The sequence below is a fragment of the Micromesistius poutassou genome, assembly GCF_964030765.1.
Source record: "Micromesistius poutassou genome assembly, chromosome: 4".
In the NCBI taxonomy this organism is placed as follows: domain Eukaryota; kingdom Metazoa; phylum Chordata; class Actinopteri; order Gadiformes; family Gadidae; genus Micromesistius; species Micromesistius poutassou.
Window position 1 is genome coordinate 11686516 of NC_140274.1, and position 21180 is coordinate 11707695.

At 42.4% G+C, this 21180-nt stretch overlaps 2 protein-coding genes across 2 annotated transcripts; one reads left to right on the top strand and one right to left on the bottom strand.

Annotated features, from left to right (window-relative positions):
* Positions 1-705: 705 nt before the first annotated feature.
* Positions 706-13130, bottom strand: tlcd2 (TLC domain containing 2; the record flags this gene model as incomplete). The annotated part of the gene is made up of 5 exons (XM_084466975.1): positions 12998-13130; positions 12586-12853; positions 12389-12471; positions 10380-10462; positions 706-1086 (listed from the first exon to the last, which is right to left on the bottom strand). The coding sequence occupies exons 2-5, from the start codon at positions 12762-12764 to the stop codon at positions 706-708; spliced, it is 726 nt and encodes a 241-aa protein (XP_084323101.1). The 5' UTR covers positions 12765-12853; positions 12998-13130.
* A 2258-nt stretch (positions 13131-15388) lies between these two features.
* Positions 15389-20755, top strand: aifm4 (apoptosis inducing factor mitochondria associated 4; the record flags this gene model as incomplete). Its single annotated transcript, XM_084466796.1, has 18 exons — positions 15389-15465; positions 15592-15701; positions 16126-16235; positions 16684-16728; positions 16847-16928; positions 17006-17118; positions 17265-17351; positions 17658-17749; positions 18240-18370; positions 18653-18768; positions 18868-18939; positions 19047-19110; positions 19225-19301; positions 19732-19849; positions 19999-20097; positions 20188-20263; positions 20362-20466; positions 20692-20755. The coding sequence occupies 18 exons, from the start codon at positions 15389-15391 to the stop codon at positions 20720-20722; spliced, it is 1605 nt and encodes a 534-aa protein (XP_084322922.1). The 3' UTR covers positions 20723-20755.
* Positions 20756-21180: the final 425 nt, after the last annotated feature.

A 21180-nucleotide genomic window follows, 5' to 3' on the forward strand; every position in this document is an offset into this window, starting at 1 on the left:
ATTATAACCTTTGAAAATAATGTTTAGCTCAACAGTTATTACTTTTTCCACATACTGCATGTGGCATACTTCAAAATGGTCTCATACACAGTGTTTACTTTGTTTGTAGAGTATCCAATATAAAATTATACGACTTGAGCTTATGAGGGTTATTGGTTGTACTGCACGTTGACTTTTTCTTCTTCATTAATTCTTACATATTCTCTTGCGATACTCAGCCGGCAGGTGAGGCTTCACAATGGTTTATCCATTCCAATGGAGCCACAAGCAAACCATGGCCATGGGAAGCTCTCTGCACAAAGCATGTCTGTATGTGCTGTACCTGCATGCACCTCCCAACTTCCTAGCACAGATATTCAGATACATTGGGCAAAAAACGAGGTAATCACTAAGAGCTGTTGTCTTTGTAGGCACAATAGACGCTTGTTTGACAATCCACGATTAAAAAAAAAAAGAATCAGGCAATATGGTACCAAGTGTTGAGATTGATACAGTACATACACACGTGTGTGTGTGTGTGTGTGTGTGTGTGTGTGTGTGTGTGTGTGTGTGTGTGTGTGTGTGTGTGTGTGTGTGTGTGTGTGTGTGTGTGTGTGTGTGTGTGTGTGTGTATATACGGCAAAACAATCTCTGTGAATCAACCGGAATCTCTCCTACACCACCACCTCCTCCTGCTCCTCCCCATCCTCCTCCTCCTCCACATCCTCACATCTCCTTCTCCTTCTTGCCCTCCCGCACGCTGCTCTTCAGGAAGTCGCTGCGCAGCAGGCGGCAGAAGAGCACGATGTTCATGGCGGTCATGATGGCCATGCCCACACTGCCCACCGTGTAGGAGACCAGGGGCACGTTGTCCCGGTTCAGCACCAGCCAGCGCGTCATCCAGGCCAGCGTGTTGATGCGGAACACCACGTAGGTGCCCAGGTTGACGATGCTGTTGACCCGGTAGGGGGTGCCCGACGCCAGGTGAGCCATGCGCAGCATCTGCCGCAGGTGCAGGAACACCGAGTTGATCTCCACCAGGAGGGCCACCACGGCGAAGCCCACGAAGCGGCAGGACAGCACCGAGATGCCGAAGCACGTGATCACCTGGAGGGGGGGCGGAGAGAGACAGAGCGATAGAGACAGAGAGACAGGTTGGTTAGCCTGATGTATTTTGGCCATTTGGAGATTTCTTTCCAGACCAATAAAGGCGAGAGAGACAGAGAGACCCTGTGAGTGAAATGAGTGAGTGAGTTTCATACGTTTACAAAACGCATAACGGCAGGCCATAAACTTTCAGAATGAAAACAAAAACCAGATTGATCGGCAGGCTACCACTTGATGTGGAAAATTTAAAACGAATCATTTAATATCGTCCTCCAATCCGAGTGTAAGACAGTGTATGACATTGACGAATTCAAATCTTGAAACGCCTGTGATGTAATCAACAAATAGCCACTAGGTGGCAGCAGCCGCCATGTGCCGAAAAATGTAGGATCAGATGAAAATTCGATAATAGCGGGAAAAACAACATTAAGCCGAGACTGAAAGGCATGCAGCCTACAAACCCTCCCACGTTAGTGTTGTGGCAGGTGGAAAATCAGCACAACAGAAAAGCATTTGGCGCCTCCCTGGATTCCCTGGCAAGACTTGCCAGAAGCCGTAACTAAACCATTCATAAATCTACCAGCCTAATTACTTTCCAGAAGACAAAAGGGCATTCTGATACAAATATAGGCATTTAGCAAAAAAGTGAATATGGGATGCCGTAAACAATGTGGTAAGGGCAGTTAGAGAACTAATTAATAATAAAATAAAGCATGGCCTATTGTCAAACTACTGGTCTTTTGTCTTCACCTTGCATCTCTGTTATTAAATCTCTGAGTGAGTGAAAGGTCAGGGCCAAAGAAATGGTGCCATATTAGGAAATGTTTGGAAACAGGACACGTGAGCACCATCTACCTCATGCGTCAAACACACACAACAACTATAGGGTGGGGCGCTATAGGGTTGGGGGAGGGAGAGAGCAGAAGAGTGGGCGGGAGAGAGAGAGAGAGAGGGGGCAGGATGTGTGAAATACATGAAGACACACTTGAAGGTACAGCACTGTGCACGCCATTGGTACAAAGAGCTTAAGCACACATCTTTATCAAACATTGGAAAAACACGTGCATGGACAAACGTGTCGGGGAATAATTACAATTATAAAGTTACAATAAATTGTAACTAAAAGGGATGGATACAATAATTACAATAACAATTTTCAGAAATATAAAGAAAATGATTTTTATTAATAATGGTGTTTAGGTCATTGTTTAGTAATTAAAGTGATAAACCTAGGTCACGGTTCATTTACGTTAATTTAAGACTTAACTATCTCGTGGCATCACAAAAGGGCGGAGTATCAGCAATAATAACAAAAACACGATGCATTACTATATACAAGTCCTATAGGCGGGAGAGACGTTGACGTTGGCGACAAGACTAATTTAAACTCTTGAACCCTCCTCAGTGAAATTCACTAGGGCATGGCAGGTATACTTCACACCCACTTCTAAAATAGATGGTATGCTAGATGTTGCCATACATCTGATATGGCCCTTCGTGTTTGAGGTCAACAACTGCAGCTGTACATGCACTTAAGAAATGTGTGCAAATAGGCAGACAGTTTTGTCTTTTACGGGGGGGGGGGGGGTCCTGATTTTTGGATTCACCCTTACGATGAGTCTTTTTGATTTCTAAATAGGATAACCACTTATTGGATGAGGTAGGAGCAAGTGCAGTCACACGCGCAGTTCATAACAGGACGTTATTTTAATGTGAAACACAATGAGCTTGATAAAAGAAACCTACACATTTAAAAAAGTGAAAAGGTTGTGACCTAAGGTTTTATGATGGTGGCCTCAGCTTTATGATGCTTGAAGGACATAAACCTAAGCGGTAGTGTTGACCATAACTTCCACGACACTGATAACATTGCCTGTTGTCATGGGACACCTCACTGAAAACACAAAGACACTTCTTTCTACCCACACATCATGATGAGCCCTTCGCTTAAAGAGATGTTTTCATGAGGTGTAGCCCAGGCAATTATTAACAGACAAAAGGGGACAGAAATAAAGGCTTATCAGCCTGTTTAGCCAGCAAACGTCTATGCATGCATCCACCCTATGCATCCTAGGGTGACAATGGTTCCATCCTCAACCCGGCCATTGAGAGCCTATGTTAGCCATCTATGTTTCACTATTGATATCAATGATACCAGAAACCAAGCCCTTTTTTCTGTCCGGGGGGTTGGGTAAAGCCATGTAATCCCCTTGTTGAAGCCCAACATTAACATGAATCAGCATGAGCTGACGTCGTCCAGCTAAAACCCTACTAAGTCTGGTGCTTCACACACGAGGCTAAACGTCAACAACAAGACCAACGCACACAACCGTTTTCATAGTGGGTCAAAAGGTGACGGAAACCTCCTGACTGTATTTAAAGTATTCACCTTCGTGTTGAGGAAAGGGGTCCATGTAATGATCAATTTGCATGAACATGATAAGGTAGAATGAAGACTAGGAGTAACCATACTAAACATTAGGAGTTTGAACATGTTCTGTGTGTGTGTTGGTGAGATTTCAGCGGCAACTTTTTTGCTTGTGACTGACGATGAATTCCTCTCAACCAATCACCGAAGAGATTCCAAGATGGGTCTGACATAGACCTCTGAAGAAAAAGTCCCGCTTCCGAGGCTATGTACGATCACTCAAAAACGCCATGTTATTTCCCATAGACATTTGACCGAGGGAACCGGGAGCCTCGGAGGCAGGACTTATTCTTCAGAGGTCTATTAGCCAGGAGTGGTGTAAGATCAATGTTGGCTCATGCAGAGTCAACTCAAACAGAAATCCTCACAGCGCCTTTCCGTCCCATACAGCTGATGGCTACAATTGCTCTTAAATCTTACCAACAGGTAAGACACGTTTAAGAAAAAAAAAAAACAGAAAGGGCGTATGGCTAAAAAGGCCAGATGCCATCTAAATAAAACAAAAAGGGCTGAATAACATTGGTGTGTTTGTTTGTTTCCCATTAGTGCCTCCCACTGGGCTCAATTAGACATTCTGACTGATCCCAGTGAGGAGTCGGGGAGTTCAACCATGCAATTGGATGTATGGCTATTTCCAGCCTGGTGTCTTTCCGACTGTGTGGTTATCCATGTTAAAGCAACATGTAAAGGCTACCTTAACCAGTGTGTCCAACACTATTGTCATACATGTAGATTATTGATGATCTCAGTACATTTTTCACTCACGTAAAAAAAAAAATTTGTTTTGGTAAAAAAGTGAAAGAGCATTTATTGGCTTGTACAAAAAACCCAAAGGCAAGGGACACTATACATATCCCCAACCTAAACAACTGTGATAGCATACTAAGAACAGTCATTTCAACAAGCTCACTCTGAGGGAAGAGTTGGAAGGATTGGTAGACTTATTAAAAACCTTATCTTAATGAATCATTAATCAGTCAATTTAAGTCAACACATCAGTTTTTGCATCCACTAACAAAACCCCGCTACTTCAGCGCACATGCACAAAAAAAGGTTTCCATCTGCCAGATGAAAACCTAGTCATCACATGTATGAAATCGATTGAAACTATAAATGACACTTTGAAACTATTCTGTCAGACCTGTGTGTAAAATGAATCAACACCCTTTTAAGATCGTTTATTGCTCCGCTTAAAAGAAAAACAAAACAAGAGTGATCAGATGAGGAGCATAGCAGAAAGTCATGTGACTCATAACATGGAGCAGCTGACCAGACGTGACCAGGACACAGCCTCATGTTGCCAATCACCAGCGTAATTGGCCTGATGAGGAGTGAAAGCAGGAAAAGTACCAGGAGGAGGTAAGATATCTTGTATAAAACAGCATGACTTTAGGTGCATTTGCAGACTATGGCCGCAAACTATTTTGTCATTCAGTTGTTCTGCCTTAATAACAAAAAGGCTCTGGTTTTGAAAAAAGGAAATGGGGAAAGTTTAGGGATAGCGGAGTAGAGATCTGTTCCCATCTGGTTCTGGGCCTGTCAGATGTTGGCTGAGGAGCATCAAGGTGGGGGCTTGAATGGACTCAAAATGGGACTATGGGAAAACTGAATGAGAGGATTATAAAAGGGCTTAAAGGAGATGCATATAGGCTCATGAATGCATAACCAATTACTCATGGTCACAAGCATATAGACATAGTAGAACAACGCACATGTCAGACTGTGTGTGTGTGTGTGTGTGTGTGTGTGTGTGTGTGTGTGTGTGTGTGTGTGTGTGTGTGTGTGTGTGTGTGTGTAAAAAAAAAAAAAAAAAAAGGTATGCACACAGTGGATTGACTCCATGTACTGCTGAAGGGCGTGGCGTGGCACCGTCATGAGACCTGCGTTAGCCTCAGTCCGAGGCCAGAGACCAGCCAGCTGTCAGCTGACTCGAGCCACTCCGCTGTGGATTCATTTTCATGAATACACATCTGTTCACTCTGACACAAAGTCACTGAAATAATATTAGTAATCGTTTTCGCCTGCATCCCCATCACACCAGAGAATGGAATGAATTGCCTGAAACGAAACTACCTTACATTGTGTGTTTGATGTGCAAACTGTCAATTCTAACTATGTACATACTGTACCGTATGTACACAAGCACACACAGGATGTGTAGGTGCGTTGGAATTTCTGGAGTGATCGGGTAGGGAATTCCCAGCATGTCTGAGTCATCGGGCGTAGCAAAGATCTAGTAGGTCCCGAGTGCCCCACCTAGCTAAGCATCAGACTAGTTTCCCCATCTCAACATGACTAGAGATATGCTCCTCGACCCCCCAAAAAATGTTTATGCCAATAGACCAGCCAGTGTCAAACAACTCTTTCACTAGAAGTTTAACAGTTACGTAGTAAGGTATGTGTGTTAAAAAAACCTAACCGATCACACCAACACAAATAATGCTAAATCCCAGCGCAGGAGGAGAGGGGCTATGGTTGGTGCGTTACCATTTGCAGAGGCGTAACACACTGGGAGGAGAGAGAGAGAGGAAAAGGTGGGGATGTTTGGACGAGATAGGGCGAATGGGGGTAGGGAACTGAAGAGGGGACAAAGGCTGTTAAATGGATTATAGAGGCTGTGGAGGGTATGCGTCTTCACCACTCATCTAAGAGAGAGAGAGAGAGAGAGAGAGAGAGAGAGAGAGAGAGAGAGAGAGAGAGAGAGAGAGAGAGAGAGAGAGAGAGAGAGAGAGAGAGAGAGAGAGAGAGAGAGAGAGAGAGAGAGAGTGTGTGTGTGTGTTTTTCGTAGACTGTGGTTCATGTGGAGACCAGATGTCTGTCATCGTGTCTGGAAATCTACACTGGATGAGGGTTCCCCTGCAACACACACATATCCCTCTTTTTTTTCTGCTTTTTTGCTGGAACTGGACCTACTGTATGTAGCCAGAATGCAGCAACTAGGCTGGTCTTCGACATACCCAAGTTCTCCTACACTACAGCACTCCTACGCACCCTGCAATTGTTAGCGGTGGCTCCTTGAATCAGATTAAAGTCACTGGTATTTGCCCACTGTGTTGCAAATGGCTCCGGCTATACTGGATAATGTTAGTTAGAGTGTCACCCCTTGAGGGGAAAACCCCCATTTCAGGCATAATATGGAAACAGTCCTAAACTCCCCTAAACTCACCAAGCAAATCCAGGCAGTCCTAAGAAGATACAGTCAGGGAAGAGATCATCAGGTTTATGAAAGGCTTTGAGGTGATTTGTTGTTAAGATACTTCATACCACAGATGCTCCCCACAAAACATGAGGCATATGAGGCAATGTCTCATTGCTGCCATACTACATTGTAGGTTCAGATGATAATGAGGGGCTAAAATAGGTGAGGCCAAGCAAACCTGATGGGTAGGGAAGATAAGGCTTCTGGTAAAGACCGGAGATTCAGGTTAAACTACCTGAAGAGAGAAAACTCTGGGTCGTCATCACAGCGCTATGCAGTGTCATCACCACATATAGATTCATTCATAAAATACTAACACGCGCCTCAGTCCCCTGCACAGGCAGAAGCCTCAAGGCCTGGTGATAAGGCCAGAGGATGTAACAGAACGTTATACAGCTGGGTTCGTTAACGCCTTCCCTCGTTTTACTTTCTAGCAGCAGTGTCGGCATAGCCTGTGTATAAGGGCAGAATTAACCCAATCCAATCTACACTTTTCCAACCAGCTCTGTTTGACAGTGCCATAAAGTCCTGATGTCAATTTTGTTCAAAAACATTTTGGAAAGTGTATTTTAATGACCCCAGCGCTACGATTGCATCCGGTGTCTGACGGCAGAAGAATGACTTCCTGTTCAACAAGCCAAGGTTAAAGGTCATAAGTTGACAGAGGATACGGACACCCCTAATGATCAGCCTCACTTGTGCTATATGTGGAAATAGTCGCATGTTCTGTCTTTCTTTGACACTAGCAGACTGCAACTCTGAACTAAGTTCCATTCCATTTAAAAATGGAATGGAAATAATTTGTTATTCCCCTCGTCCAGCAAGTTCTGGAGTAACAGCTTTTTTTTTTGTCTTTTCCAGATTAAAATAATAATAACCTTAGAGACAGGAGCAGCCATTTGAATGAGGTCAGCTAGGCACAGGAAACGGTCTTGGAAAACACTGTGGCGATAGAATAGCAACAAGAAGATAAGCAATTAGAGAATGTTACAATAGAGTTAATAAGGGTGAAACCATTTCAATATCTTTAGCCAAAATATAATTACTAGGCTAGAATGCTGAAGGAAAGTTTCTTTCCTTCAGCTTCTTTCCTTCAGCAACCGCTACCACAAGCCAATTTCGCACTGAGTTCTTGTGGTCATACAGTATTCCACAGCTGTGTATTCCTATTAAAATGGAAAAACATGAAACTCCAAAGACCCTGTAATCAGTGTCCATCAAAAGCAATACGACAATAGGGTCTGTGTCCAATTCTTTAGCCAATAATGTATTCATACAGCACTCGGAATGATTAACATGATGGAATGGAAATAAAATGTGGACTGGTTGGAATGAATGGTTCACTTTCAGTACTGCTATGAAGATTTCCATATTGCTTGAAGGCATTGACCACAATTGGCTTTAACTCGCAAGGCATTTGTCAAAAGGTAGGTATTTCAGGCACACACACACACACACACACACACACACACACACACACACACACACACACACACACACACACACACACACACACACACACACACACACACACACACACACACACACACACACACACACACGATTGATCACCCATTAGAGAGTTCAACCCACCATGAGTAATAACAATGACTTATGAAGCACATTAAAAGACAACAAGTATTTCCTCTTTCCACCCGTTCTTTTCCAAATACATCTTCCATTAATCCTCAAATAAAAAAAAGGGAAGAGGGTCTGAATTACTAAATACAGAGCTGCCCATCACTGGCAAAGGAAGTCGAGAGGAACAAAAAAACACTGGCAGGGACCCGGGTGATGAGGGGGAGCGAGACAAGCTGACCCGGTTTTGGGGTAGAGAAAGTTGAGGTCCTCTCCGTATCCTATTCTCCCCGCATTATGTTGACCATGTGATGGTGTTCCAGATGCCTCAGACACCAGCCTTCCGAGGTCCAAGTGGGGAAATCTCCCAGCTTTCTTGCAGCATTTCTCGGAGACACGCCCCCTTTTTTTTGTGCCCCCTTGGAATTCTGAGAGTATACCAAGTTCAGTGATGACGCTCTCAACAAAAATGGCTGCACCCGTGAAGAGATTTATTTTCTTTGTATTTGTACCACGTTGGTCATTTTAATGTTGATTTTAAATGCTAATACACACTTGATTACATTGCTACTTTATTCCGGTCACCAATGTATGCATTGCACGGTCTTGCTGTGCGTGCAATACAATGTAAAGTTGTGTTGTCTATTTTCGAGATGGTTTGCAAAAGAGGCTAATGTAGCTACTAATAACAATGACTAGCCAATGGCATGACACGATCACAAAGACGAACGGGAACGCTATAAGTGCTACGAGACAGGAAATGACGTCACAAGTGAAACTCGGAAGGCTGGTGTCTGAGGCATCTGGAACACACTATGAGGGCTGGCAGCCAAGTTGGGGCTCCTTCTGACTTCTCTCCCAGAACGGGAAGGCGAAAACAACATTAACCCCCCCCCCCCACTCTTAACTGAATCAGGGTGTACTGCAGTGAGAGTCATTACTACTGCATATATAATCACTACTTCTGCATTGGAAGCCACTACTTCTACTGTAGGAACCACTAATACTGCTATTGGAGTCAGTACCACTGCAGTGAGGGTCACTACTACTAATAAAAGCCACTACTACTGCAGTGAAAGCCACCGCTACTGCAGTGAAAGCCACCGCTACTGCAGTGAAAGCCACCGCTACTGCAGTAAGAGCCACTGCAGTAAGAGCCACTGCTACTGCTGTGAGAGCCACTGCTACTTCTGTGGGAGTCACTGCTACTTCTGTGGGAGTCACTGCTACTTCTGTGGGAGTCAGTACTACTGCAGTGAAAGACACAACTTCTGCAGTGAGTCACTGCAGTGAGTTACTACTATGGCTTTTAGAGTGAGTCAGTAATACAGCAGTGAGGGTCAGTACTACGGCAGTGAGGGTCACTACTATTACAGTGAGAATAATGCTGTGAGTTAATACTGCTGACTATTACTGCAGACAGATTCCGAACTACTGCAGTGAGAGTCACCACTAATATAAATAAATATGCACCGCACCCCATACCAGTGTTTATAATATGGCTGCTTTAAATTCCTTGAATGGTTACTCAGTTTTGTTTTTATTGCTGTATGCGTACATTACAACCCGTTATGCAATGTGCCTATGCACACACAATGAAGCACTGGAATGTCACATACGACAAATACGGATTGCAAGCCCATATCTAAGCTTTCTGTCTTGATCCATGAACAGAGACTAAGCATGAAGATCTGTTCTCCTTTACCTAAAACCACATGGAACAAACTAAGCCCCTTTCTCATCAAACATATTTTAGACAATGCCTTATCTCTTTAACTCATGTGAATGCCTTTCATTACATTCCTTACTTCCTGGAAACCCTGTCATTGGACAAGAAAGACTGGTTTTTTTGGTTATTTTGAAAGAGGTCAGGTTTTCGATATAAAGATAGGTGATTAATGTACTAAGAGATTTGAGGGTGGTTCTGTTATACACCTACCTGGCTGTAAAACAGGTCAAGGCTTAAAACAAGGGGATCAAAACTTTTTTGTTAATGATTAACTGATATCGACCAACAAGATACCCTCCCAAGACTTCACTCGACAAATTGTGTTTGCTCAGTCTTCAGCTCTTGGCTGAATCACTTACCACCACATGATGAAAGAGAAGTTCCCAGGACTGACTGAGCTTCTGATGCACAACCATGTCAAAGAAGTCATAGATGAAATAACCTGTGAAGACATCAGGTATTAGTCAGTTTTGTCCCCTTCATTAGGCTTTTGATGCATCGACTCATAAACCCCCCAATGCTAGTCGGCCTCCGATAGGTCAAGAGCAGCCTCTTCCAACATCATGCATGTCAGTGTGGGACCCTGCTTCCATGACGACAACGGCAACGGCAAGATGTGGCTTGGTGAGGAGCTATTTATACAATGCCCACCTACCCCCAACCAGCTATCGGCTGTAGCCATGGCAACTGCTTTTCAAACACTGAAAAAATAATGAAGCGTTTAAGATAAGGACGGACTGGGGGGGTAAGAAGGAACCCTCTTTAGTGACTATGATAAAAACACAACCATCTGCCAATGTGGGACTTTTTTTTTTTTTTTACTCAAAAACATTAGCTGCCGTTTTGTTTTTTTATTTATTTTCTATATAAATGGCTTTTCTTTCCTCTAACTGCTTTATGTTGCTCCACACATTTGAAGATAGTACAAGCTAACAGACTCTTAGTGTTTTTGAAATGTCGATTGCTCTTGTATTGTGCGGGTCATTCGATGCCACTTCAATCCATAATTGTTTACATCTATGTGTACCGAGAACAAGTACATAACACTGAACCTTTCCCTGGGTACCAGTATGGAAGCTCATTATTCTCTCTGGAATATGCTTCGGGCCCCCTTCCTTTCAGACAGATTTCCATAAGGCCTGGCCCAGGTTGGGCCAATCACAGTAGTTTAGCTAATCTCGGGCAGGTTTGATAGGATGACCGTACAGAGGAGCGGCCTATGGGAGCAGTGTTTAAGCATTTTCATAAACAACCAAGATGTCTTCCCCTGGGTTAGAGTTGACACCAACCCGTTGTTACCGCCCATTGGAAAAAATAATATGCATTTGTGGTCCGGTGATGTCATGCATGGGGACGTTAGCATTGGTTTAGCAGGTACCACAGAATTACACATGAAAAGAAAAAAGAGGTCAGAGGTCAATGGAAGTTGACTAGCTCGTTCTTCTAGTCCAGCTGTTGTACGAGGTACGAGGCGAGTGTTGGGCCTAAAGCCACCAAGTGCATAATGACCGTCCAAATGCAAATGTGCAGTTTGAAGCCTGGCACTGTCAGGACAGAGCTGAATGGCTGAGTATACAATAGACCTCGGAGTCCGCTGTGTCACCCAGAATCAGACCATAGCGTTGGTGGGGACCCGGGAGGGCATAAAGGAAGCGGTTCCACTCGCTGCGCGTGGTGGTAGGGGGGTGGGGGGGGGCATGACTTCCCTCCATAGAAACAGTTGCAAAAAACAGCGGGCATAAGTCCTCTGAGAACATGCACTGGGTGTCCACATGGGTGTGGGATGTGGACAGTATGTGGCTAGGTTGGTGCCTGGGACGAACCAAGAATGCCCTCCATTGATTTTAGCTACAACCACTGTGCCACTAGGAATGCGGGACATTCTGAGAATTCTGGGGGAGCCTGTGTTACGCGACACAGATACAGAGGAGATGATTGGTTTACAAGACTCTCGCAAGCTGACGGTTGTAAAGTGAGTTTGAAGGAGGACAGGGAGATAGCTGTTCTAACTTGGTAGACTGTCCATTTATTTTAGATACACATTGAAATGTTGAAAGCAGCTTGAATATCAAACAGCTTACCAAACAAGTTAAATGTGTTTGTGTGTTTTGGTTATGAGGTTAGAGGAAGTGCACACATTTTGAGACACGTGCACCACAAATATTCGACTACACTGTAATTTGTATGCATTTTGTCTTGCTAATACATTTTAATCTATTACGAGTATGGCAGGTCAGTATTTTGCAAACACCAGATCGCACTGCACGAATACATTGGGAGAATTGTTTAAATCATACTCATAATCATACTCTATCATTACCGAAATGAGTTGTCCCTCATCTCATCCTAATCAAAGGGTCGTACTCACCAATTGAAACTGAAACCAACGCGTGGGAAAAAACTGAATGGGTCTCTATTAAATCTTCAGCCATCTGAGGATGAAGGAAAAAGCTGAAAAGAAAGAAGTAATTTAAACCAAAAGAATGCGGTCCATTTTAATCGGTGTTTTAATAAATAAATAAAAAACAGAACAACATGGCCAATTGAGTGCCAAAAACGCCTTACCAGAGTACTGCCCATATGCCAGTGATGATACTGTGGACAAATGATGTACAGATATTTCTCCATCTCCATGCATTTTTGCACGCTGATTCTGGCATTGGTAGTTGTCCGAACGCATTATTTACCAATCGGAAAAAAACCGCGGACCCAGTGATTGTTAAAATCACTGAATTTAACTCCATGGTGGATTGGCTTTTGTGGAATAGCTGATGGTCGATGTCCCTCACTTCGTGGAATCCCAATATTCCAAAAACAATGACAGATGAATATCCTAAAGAATGACCAAGAAAAACGTTCTACATGAGCTACAGTTTCAGACGAATTGTTTCATTAATTGTTAAGCCTACATCAATCATCAAATAGGCTGCTGTCCAAACATAAAAGGCGTAATTGATTAATCTGTCAAACAACTTACCTCAAGGTGTTGAGGATTTACATTCGAACCAAAGAAGCTGGGACAATAGACTGTGGTCAAGGTGAATCTCTTTTTTTGGAATCGATATGAGGTCGTGTTGGAGGGCAAGCTCAACGCCTGAGGTGGATCAGGTCAATTATAAAAGCTCATTCCTTGCTTGTGTAACTTTTAGAGCGCGCTGTATAACAACAGACGTCCCTCCCTACTATCAGGGGGCGCGGCTAGTGCAGCCCTCGTGCGTTAACCACGCCCCTATTCCCATTGGCGGTATTCAGAAGCCTACTACTACAACTCATGACGATAGCCTATAAGTAGCCTATATTCTGTGAGAGGTAGGGTCGAAAAAAATCCAAACAGCAACTGTATTTTAGAGCTCGTATTGATCGTATTGATATTGTACGAGGGATAGCCTGGGGGTGTCTACCATGGCTACTCGTCAAAACAAACAAAACAAATGTACACCACGTTTTTAGTGCAGCAGCGACACCTTGTGGTTGTCAAACGCTATTAAATGCGTGTTTCTATTTTCAGTGCACGTTAAAAGCAGTGTAAAGTGTCCAAGTCTGGTCTAAAGCGTAGGTCCACTGGGATGATGAGTTTAACCTGATGGAGTTCGGCATCAAACTTGATGGCACACATGGCTTTGAATTGGAAGGACCTTAAAGATGCAGCTTTATGTACAATAACTTCTAATGACTATTAATTTAAAATGTAGGTTATTTTTGTAAATGTTATGATTTCATTCTCCTGATCTACCTGCAGGATATAGGTCCATAACATCTAAAGCAGACCCTGTCTGATATACACCTCCACCACTTCCACAACACTTGGAGGCTACATTACTTTTCTCCCGGCCCATCTCTTTTACATTAGTGGTAGCGTGTGCCAGTTTTGACTTCACTTTGACTTTCCGTTTTTTTATATTGGAAGTAGTAGAGTTTTTGACTGTTGATCATTTTTAAATGCAACGAAATACAAACTCTTCCTGCTCCTCTTCAAATCATAACACATCTCCATTACACTTGCAACCTTTTCACAGACATTTAACTGTAGTGATCTCAATAAATTATAACGTATTGTGCTGGGTTGGGAACCAGACGTATCCGCGAGGTCATGGTTTATTTGCTCTGGTGTATGGATCTGCACCCTTTGATAACGCCCCTTGGAAATTAATAATGAACTGAGAGGTTCCAAACTTATTAAAAATCATGATGCATCCAGATAGGTGGGACATTGTGGACGCAGTGGGAACCTTCAAAATAGACGTGGAGGATCAGTGCACGTTTGAAAAAAATAACAAGACATAACCAACTGAGAGATTTCAATGACAAAAAGATGCGTATTACATAGAGACTAAGGGAGTAAGGCATAACCGACTGAGAGATTTAATTAAAAGAAAGATGCATATTACATAGTGGCGAGACTATAAGGGAGTAAGGGGCGCGCTTATGGAGATGAGGTCCCTTGTTGGAATAATAGCCACCAAAGAGCAGAGGACACGCACCGAAGGCTTTGACGGAAGAGCTGCATCAACACTTCCACGGCGACAAATGCATCAAGAGGGGCTCTTAGGGGAAAGATGTCAACACCACCATGGCAGAAGAAATTGAGGTACGGAATAAAACCAGAAAAAAATGTCGAAGAACCTATGAACCTCCAGTGTCAAAAAGTAAAAAGTCCTCACCAGTCATTTGTTTAATCATCAGTCATTGATTTAATGGTACCACCACTAAGATGCACAATGAATAGCAAATAGAGAAGTAGGCCTACAATTACAAATACAAATATTACAATACAAATGTGCGGGAGGAACCACAACTAGGCCAAAATAATGAACATTTTGAAAAATTGAAAGATATATTTTATGAAAAATTGAAAATAGGGGGCGTTTGCGTGTTATGCACGACTATTTTAGACAGTACAACATCAAGTCTCGTGGAGACCACGCGGCCCGCCTCTCAGCGCGTCACCTCTCACGAGACCTTGACGCTATACAACACAACCGGGTTTTCATCCATACCGCTGGTAATTGTACTCGAGGAAGACGGAGTTTTGGCTGCCTCTATTATTTTGGATTGAGGAATATCATTCTACCATTTCGGAAACAGGTGGGATACTCTAATAGAACTAACCCTAACACACGTATATTGCAACCCCATGGTTGTAGCTTCCTCAATACGTTTTGTACACATGTCTATGGATGAATGAATTATGATGACCGAGGATACTGTTGTTATGATGCTATTAAATCAGCCTCTTGTTATTATGGCCACCAATCTCAATCATATCATTGTAATAAATTGATAGATAATAATACATAAGCCCAAATAGGTAATTGATAATACCAGATAGGTAATAATATATAATCAGAGCATCTAACCCTTTTCCAGAATGAATAAAGACTTGACAGCAGATCAAGGAGAAGTGACTGCACTTCTCTGCCCAGAAGATGAACTACAGGATGGACAGTAAGATGTTCACACATTTTTTTTAATACTAATCTATGATTATCCTACTTTCTACCAAAATACTTGTTGTTGATATCTGCAGTGCTGTTTGTGCCAGCCTTCATGCATTTGCCTGTGTGTGTCCAGAATGAGGGAGGTAAAAGTGGAGGGCCATAAGGTGTTACTGGTCCGTACCGAGGGCCGGTATGGTGCTGTGGGAAGTCGCTGCACCCATTATAACGCTTCCCTCGTCAAAGGTAACGGCTTGCTGATCACTATTGGTGTGTCCAGGCAGAATCAGAAGGGGTGTCCTTCCTAGGACCCGAACAGAATAATATAGGAACGCTGGGATAATATACATCTCTTGGGGTTCACTTTATATCTATTTAATGGTTCTATATGTTTCTTCTGACAAAGGTACTTACTGTAAGTCGCTCTTGATAAAAGTGTCATGCAAAGGTACTTACTGTAAGTTGCTCTTGATAAAAGTGTTGTGCTAAATGCCTTAAAGGTGAATGTAAATGTATGTACCATATCGTGTTCAAGCCCTAAAGCGTTCATGCCATTTCATGTCTGATCAAGAGAAGAAGCGGCAGTATGTTATTAAGTTAAAACATGGTGTGACGTTTTCTACAAGCTGCCCCCGCTAATGTTTTTACATTATTTCATCTGGGTAATCAGGAGCTTTGGTTGGCAACAAGGTCAGATGTCCCTTCCATGGTGCTTGTTTCAATGTAATGACTGGAGATATAGAAGAGTTCCCAGGTCTTGACTGTTTGCCCTCTTACAAGGTAATTATGCAACTTTTGATGCAACTATTGTTTTATAATACTAGGGTAGTGAGATATAATTGGAAAAAGTAGAAATATGAGTTTGACCACTACGTTAATGGAGAGACTGTTAATGTCCTGCATCATGTAACAAAAGCAAAAATATGAATGAGGTTTGGCTGGTAAGACAAGATATGGTTAAATTGTATATATCTTTTAGAAACATCTGTAGACACACCTCTCCACTTTTAGTCTTTCAGAATCTCGAACCTACATTACTTTTAAAATCTAAAAAACCTCCTGAGTGCTGGATGTCAATGTGAACTAAATTGAACTAAAAGTACATTTGCTCATACTTGATTGTTACCTCACCTTGCTAGTCGCTTAGGATATAATTGTTTAAATGTAGCAATGGTAGCCAAATGTACCAAAATTAGTTGTCTCTAAGTCCTTTGAATGCATTTGACAGGTTAAAGTCGAGGATGGCAATGTGTACATCTCATTCAACAGAAAGGTAATTGAAGGCCAAGAAAATGAGTTCAGTCATTTAAAAAAAAACTTCTTTAAACAATGGTTTCCCCTCTTTCTAATTAATGGTTGTTGTGTGTGTTGCTGTGATGTCATCCCCTTAGTCTCTGAAGCTCAGCAGACGAGTGAAAGAGATGAGTAAAAGAGAGCCAGAGGTCAACCACATCACCCTGCTCATAGGAGGAGGTAACGTACACACTCAGACCACCGCAGCAACACACACAGCACTTCAGCCTGTAACACTGCATATTGTTTATGTCCAGGCCCCGCAGCCCTGGTCTGTGCCGAGACACTGAGACAGAACTCTTACAAGGGTCGGATCATCATGGTAACCAAAGACGCCCTGCCCCCGTTTGACAAACCCAAACTGAGCAAGGTAAACCACCCAGTCAGACCAGATTATGTATGTAATACAATGTATGTATTCAATAATTTCCTGAAGGATTAATAAAGTTACACCTCTCTTATCTTATGTAATATATATATTTATTACCACAAAGCAAAAAACTGAATGTTTCACAGGCATTGAATTCGGAGAGCAGCCAGATTCTCCTTCGTTCTGAGGACTTCTTCAAACAGTATGGGATAGAGGTGTGGACACAAAAAGAGGTAAGCGAGAGAGACCAACCGACATAGTATTGTGTTTGCTTAAAGGTCTGTTAATTCTGGTCCACAGGTGATTAACAATGCCCTAGGACTGCCAACAGGCTCACTATAGGTGATTGCCTTTTGACGTGACATATCATAAGCACACATATTGTAACATTTTGTAAAGGTCTGTTAATTCTGGTCCACAAGTGATTAACAATGCCCCAGGACTGCCAACAGACTCACGAAAGGTGATTGCCATTTGACCTGACATATCATAAGCAGTGTGTGTGTGTGTGTGTGTGTGTGTGTGTGTGTGTGTTTCAGGTCGTGTCAGTAGAGCCAGGTGATAAGGTGGTGAGGCTGGGTGACGGAACAGTGCAGCCTTACGACCAGCTGCTCATCTCTACTGGCTGTAGGTCAGACTGCATATTCCTTCCTGATAACTACCTTGTACTGACCGTTATTAGCTCACACACACAGAGCTGCATCAAATAACTATTCACCTTGCATTGTGGTACAATGACAACACAGTGTTTAGTTTCTGACGTTATCTTCTTCAAAAGCTTCACTTTAGTTAATGATACAGGTCAGATGTTTTACTTACTCAATTGTTTTTCAAAAGGTGTTGTTAGGCCATGGCGTCTTGAGCAAAGTCTGATGTTGTTTTATCTTTTCTATAGTCTCTCTCAAGTATCTCAAAGGGCTCCTACTGAGCTATGGAGTCTGTTTAACTGTCTTAAAAGAAGAGCAAGTACTGCAGACTCAGGATATAATGGATTGCAAATGTAGACACACTATGTTAGAACAAAACTAGCTCAGCTTTGTGCCACCTCTGACTAGTCATGTGATATAAAACAGGTGAGTTATTTGTGTTACCGTAACGCTCTCGTCTCCTCCAAATGCTAGGGCGCGGTCGCTAGGCTGTCCTGGCCAACACCTGGAGGGAGTTAAACTGCTGCAGACTCACCAGGACGCTCAGGAGATCCACCACTCCTGTCAGGGTCAAAGGGCAGTCATCATTGGCGCATCCTTCATAGGTGTGTGAGATAGGGAGAGAAATTATAGACTGGGGACAGTAAAATTATTGTTTTATTGTCACCAAATTAATTAATTAGTAAGTCATTTTACTGTATAATAATATTAATATTCCCTTTTACATCTTGGTTTCTTACTTTATATACCCTTGGTTAAGTTATAAGCTTTTTTTTATAATCAGCTTTGTAATGTTTGAGTATGAAAATTACTGTATGTGTCTATGATTGAAAACCATGAAACACCAACCCTTCCAAAATGTGTTTCATGTGTATCGTCTTGCCCAGGCATGGAGGTGGCTTCCTACCTGTCAAATAAAGCTGCCAGCGTGGTCATGGTTGGCACCACTCAATACCCTTTTGAAAGATCACTTGGCCCAGAGATTGGGAAGATGGTGATGCATGTAAGAACCAACTGGTTTATCTTCATGGTATCTGTGTTGCCACACTGTGGTGTATTTATAGATAACACAACCTCCCCTGCTCTTGTTTTTTTATTATAGATGTTGGAAGAAAACAATGTCAAGTTCTACATGGAGGACAGAGTTCTCGAGATCAGGGGAGAAGGTGGCAAAGTAAGACACAATAACGCCATCCACTGACTCTGATAGTAAAGACCTGATCTGTAAACTTGATTGTACTTGTGTCTCTGATCTTAAAACATGTTTCTGATAATACTCAGGTGAAAGAGGTGGTGCTGCAGAGTGGTGCCGTTCTGGAAGCGGATGTGGTGGTGGCAGGAATTGGTAAAATAAGAATTGCCACTTTGGAAATAATACAGGGTTCAATTTGACAATGGCTGGTAGATATTTCATATTCTGTGTACAAACATGAATCATCAACATGAATATGGTGTGCAGGTGTCGTCCCGAATTCTGACTTCCTGATGGGAAGCCAGGTGCAGATGGACTCCAGGAAGGCTGTGGTCGTTGATGAGGTAAAACCCTGGCCAGACGCAACCAATACAACATACACATTTGTATTATGTTATCAATGATGAGGTGACTCAAATACTGACCCTACGCAACCAATACAACATACACATTTTGTATTATGGGATCATTGATGAGGTAAAACACTGGCTCTACTCAACAAATAAAACATAATCATTTAATATTCCATTTGTATTTAAGCTGTAAATAAAGCATCATGAATTGTTTAGTATTGGTGAGTATTTACTGAGAAGAGTGGTGTGGGTGTTTTTTTTGTACTTTCAAAACAACTTTGAGTCTCTGATTTGGTGGCATGGCATACACTGAACACGACATTCTGAGGCTTGTGTTGAGCTATGCATGGAATAATGTTTATTGAATGGCATGGCGGTACGACCATAATATACTTAAATAATATTTATCTTCTGTTTCCAGTTCATGAAGACCAATGTACCAGACATTTATGGTGCTGGCGATGTCACGTCCTTCCCCCTCTCGATCCGCGGGGGCCAGAGGGTCCAGATCGGCCACTGGCAAATGGCACACTCCCATGGTAACACTTCACTACCAGTCCAGAAACTACCGGTCCAGAAATTGGGTTAGATAGATATAGATAGATATATTGAAGAAGCCGATATAGACATCTTGTTACATTTGCAAGCTATTTGTGGTAAGGGATTGCTTGATTTGTTCTTTCCACAGGAAGAGCTGCTGCCTTAAACATGCTCAACAAGCCCACCAAGATGGATTCTGTTCCGTTCTTCTGGACTGTGTTGCTCGGAAAGAGTATCCGATACGCAGGTGATACATCTTGACGAACGTTGCCCCCTAATTTATTTGAATTTAAATGGATGAACTGTAGTCATGAACTGTTTCAATTCAATATTTTAGGATATGGGGAAGGATACACAGAAATCATATTCAAAGGCAAAGTGGAAGAAGGAAAGTTCCTAGCGTTTTACATCAAGTAAGCAGCTGCAGTGTACTATACCACTCTTTTTTAAATTGAACTTGAGTGTAATGTATAGTATAATTCTCTGTGTTGTCATTGTGTTGTGTTTCCAGAGAGCAGGTGGTGGTCGCAGCAGCCAGTCTCATGTTTGACCCTGCTGTAGCTCTGATTGCTGAACTCATGTCTTCAGGGCAGCCTATCACAAAGACACAGGCACAGTGAGTACCAGGCGTGTGTGTGTGTGTGTGTGTGTGTGTGTGTGTGTGTGTGTGTGTGTGTGTGTGTGTGTGTGTGTGTGTGTGTGTGTGTGTGTGTGTGTGTGTGTGTGTGTGTGTGTGTGTGTGTGTGTGAGTGTGTGTCACTGGACTCTTCAAAATAAATGCTTGTTTTGATGTTTGTTTATTGCATTAAATATAATCAGCAACCTTGTTTTTTTATTTCAGATCTGATGACCTAAGCTGGTTGAAATTATAGTGTGCGGTCCAGGATCAAGGATGTACTCAAACCAGTACATTTACTTTATCAGGGAGTGTCAACTGCTATTATGAATATAATCATCTTCATTCATTTATTTTTAAATTAATGTCCTTCTCAATCATTGTTCTTCCTCTTGTACAGTGAGTCATGGCTTTAAGGCTGCACATCATCTGACCTCTGATAGAGGCTACCAACTAGTTTGAATAGCGAGGCAACTTCTATCAAGTTAAATAATTTGTTTAAAGTTAGTCTGATACCTTTTTACAAAGTATATCCAATATTATAATAATGCGTTATATGAGTATAATTCAGGTTTTAAAGTTACATTTATCCTCACAATTAGTTAGGGAAACACATTCTAAGAGCTGAGAATGACACTGGAGGCAAGGTCTGAAATTACCAAAGTAAATGTTTAAAAGATAATCTTCCTGGAAACACCAGTAAGATTATTTAAC